At 56.3% G+C, this 1,362-nt stretch overlaps 1 protein-coding gene across 1 annotated transcript in view; it reads right to left on the bottom strand.

Moving 5' to 3' along the window:
- COL1A2 (collagen type I alpha 2 chain) overlaps positions 1-1,228 on the bottom strand; it is a 47,829-nt gene extending 46,601 nt beyond the window's left edge. Inside the window, exon 1 of the mRNA XM_006025895.2 lies at positions 1,000-1,228. Within this exon, the coding sequence (XP_006025957.1) occupies positions 1,000-1,069 (70 nt within the window). The 5' untranslated portion in view covers positions 1,070-1,228. The remainder of the gene's footprint in view (positions 1-999) is intronic.
- Between the last annotated feature and the right edge of the window lie 134 nt (positions 1,229-1,362).

Here is a 1,362-nt window from a genome sequence, read left to right as displayed (position 1 = left end):
TGCCCTGGCAGAGACGCATTTAGCCAATTAGATCCCGGGCCATGACAGATGCTGCCGGGTGGTCTCTAAACCACTGGGCATGGGTCGACAAATCCCATTTTACAGAAAGTTGCCAAAAGGAAGAACCTTGACATTACAGAATGGGATTTCGAAGCCCAGCATAGAGCAAGGGGACACTGGAAAGTTCTTATTCAAACTAAGGGACACATTTGGTGGCACCACTCCTGCCTGGTTTGAATATGGAGGGCGGGCACTGTCCTCCAACTGGGTGAGGGTGCCAGGGGAGAGCACAGCATCTCCCTGAGGAAAGGCCAGCAGGGACAGTTCACCTCCTGCACAGGATGAGATTTATTTGCTCCCATGAGTGTTTTTCCTTCTTCTAAACGTGAAAGTCTAACTCCTCAGCTGCCCCAGCTCCCCACAGCTTTTAACTTTTTGGGCATCCGCATGTGGGGCCAGACACAGCAGGGGACAGATACATCCATCTCTCCACAGCAGATCCACCCTGACACCCAGTTGCGGGGGCTGGTCCCCTGCACTATGCCTCGCCTCCCTCTAGAGGGCACCTGCTGCCAGCAGCTGCCTGGACAAAGATGCACAATGCCCTAAAATCACAAGGAGTAGGTGAGCTGTTGCTTTCCCTCCACCCCCAACACAAATGTCTGCCTTAAGTTTTGCAAAAAGTAAAAAAAGGCCAATGCTGGTAGCTCCAGGATGGTCTTGCTCTGTAACACCTCCTGCTACAGACCCTTCCCTACCTTCCCTTCTCCTTTGGGCAGATCTTTGAAGTGTGTGTGTGTGTGTGTGTGTGTGTGTGTGTGTGTGTGTTGGGGGGGGTCTCCCTGGCTTCCTGCCATCCCAGGAAAAGCGGTCCTGGGGGGGGCGCTGGGGACCTGCCTCCGTTGCAACTGCACTAGATGCCTCCGGGGTCCAGATGTGTGTGAGCCCCCCGGACACCGTCTCTGAAGATCCCCCCGCAAAGAAGCTGAGAGCACTTACGTTGACATGTTGCTAGGTACGAAGTTACTGCGAGCAGCAACAAAATCCGTGTATCCACAAAGCTGAGCATGTCTAGTCGCTAGACATGCAGACTCCTTGTGTTGCAGAGCCCCCGGTCGGTGCTGAGATATTACCTATGGGACGCAGGCATAAACATACAGTGGTGGCGGGTACTCCGAGCTGAGCCAAACCTGCTGCCGGGACGCTAACAGAATGACGCCCCGACCAGCCCTATTTATACGGCAGGGGGGTGCCGGGGCCGCCCCACAGCCAATGGGCGCGCGGCCCGACCGGTCACGTGCTCCTTATCTCCGACCTGCCCCAGCAGCATTGGCAGTCGCCGCCGCCGAGCCCCGCCGCGGG

The sequence above is a fragment of the Alligator sinensis genome, unplaced genomic scaffold, assembly GCF_000455745.1.
Source record: "Alligator sinensis unplaced genomic scaffold, ASM45574v1 scaffold436_1, whole genome shotgun sequence".
NCBI classification, from domain to species: Eukaryota; Metazoa; Chordata; order Crocodylia; family Alligatoridae; genus Alligator; species Alligator sinensis.
The sequence above is the reverse complement of the archived record's forward strand: the minus strand, read 5'-3'. Positions and strand labels throughout refer to the sequence as shown.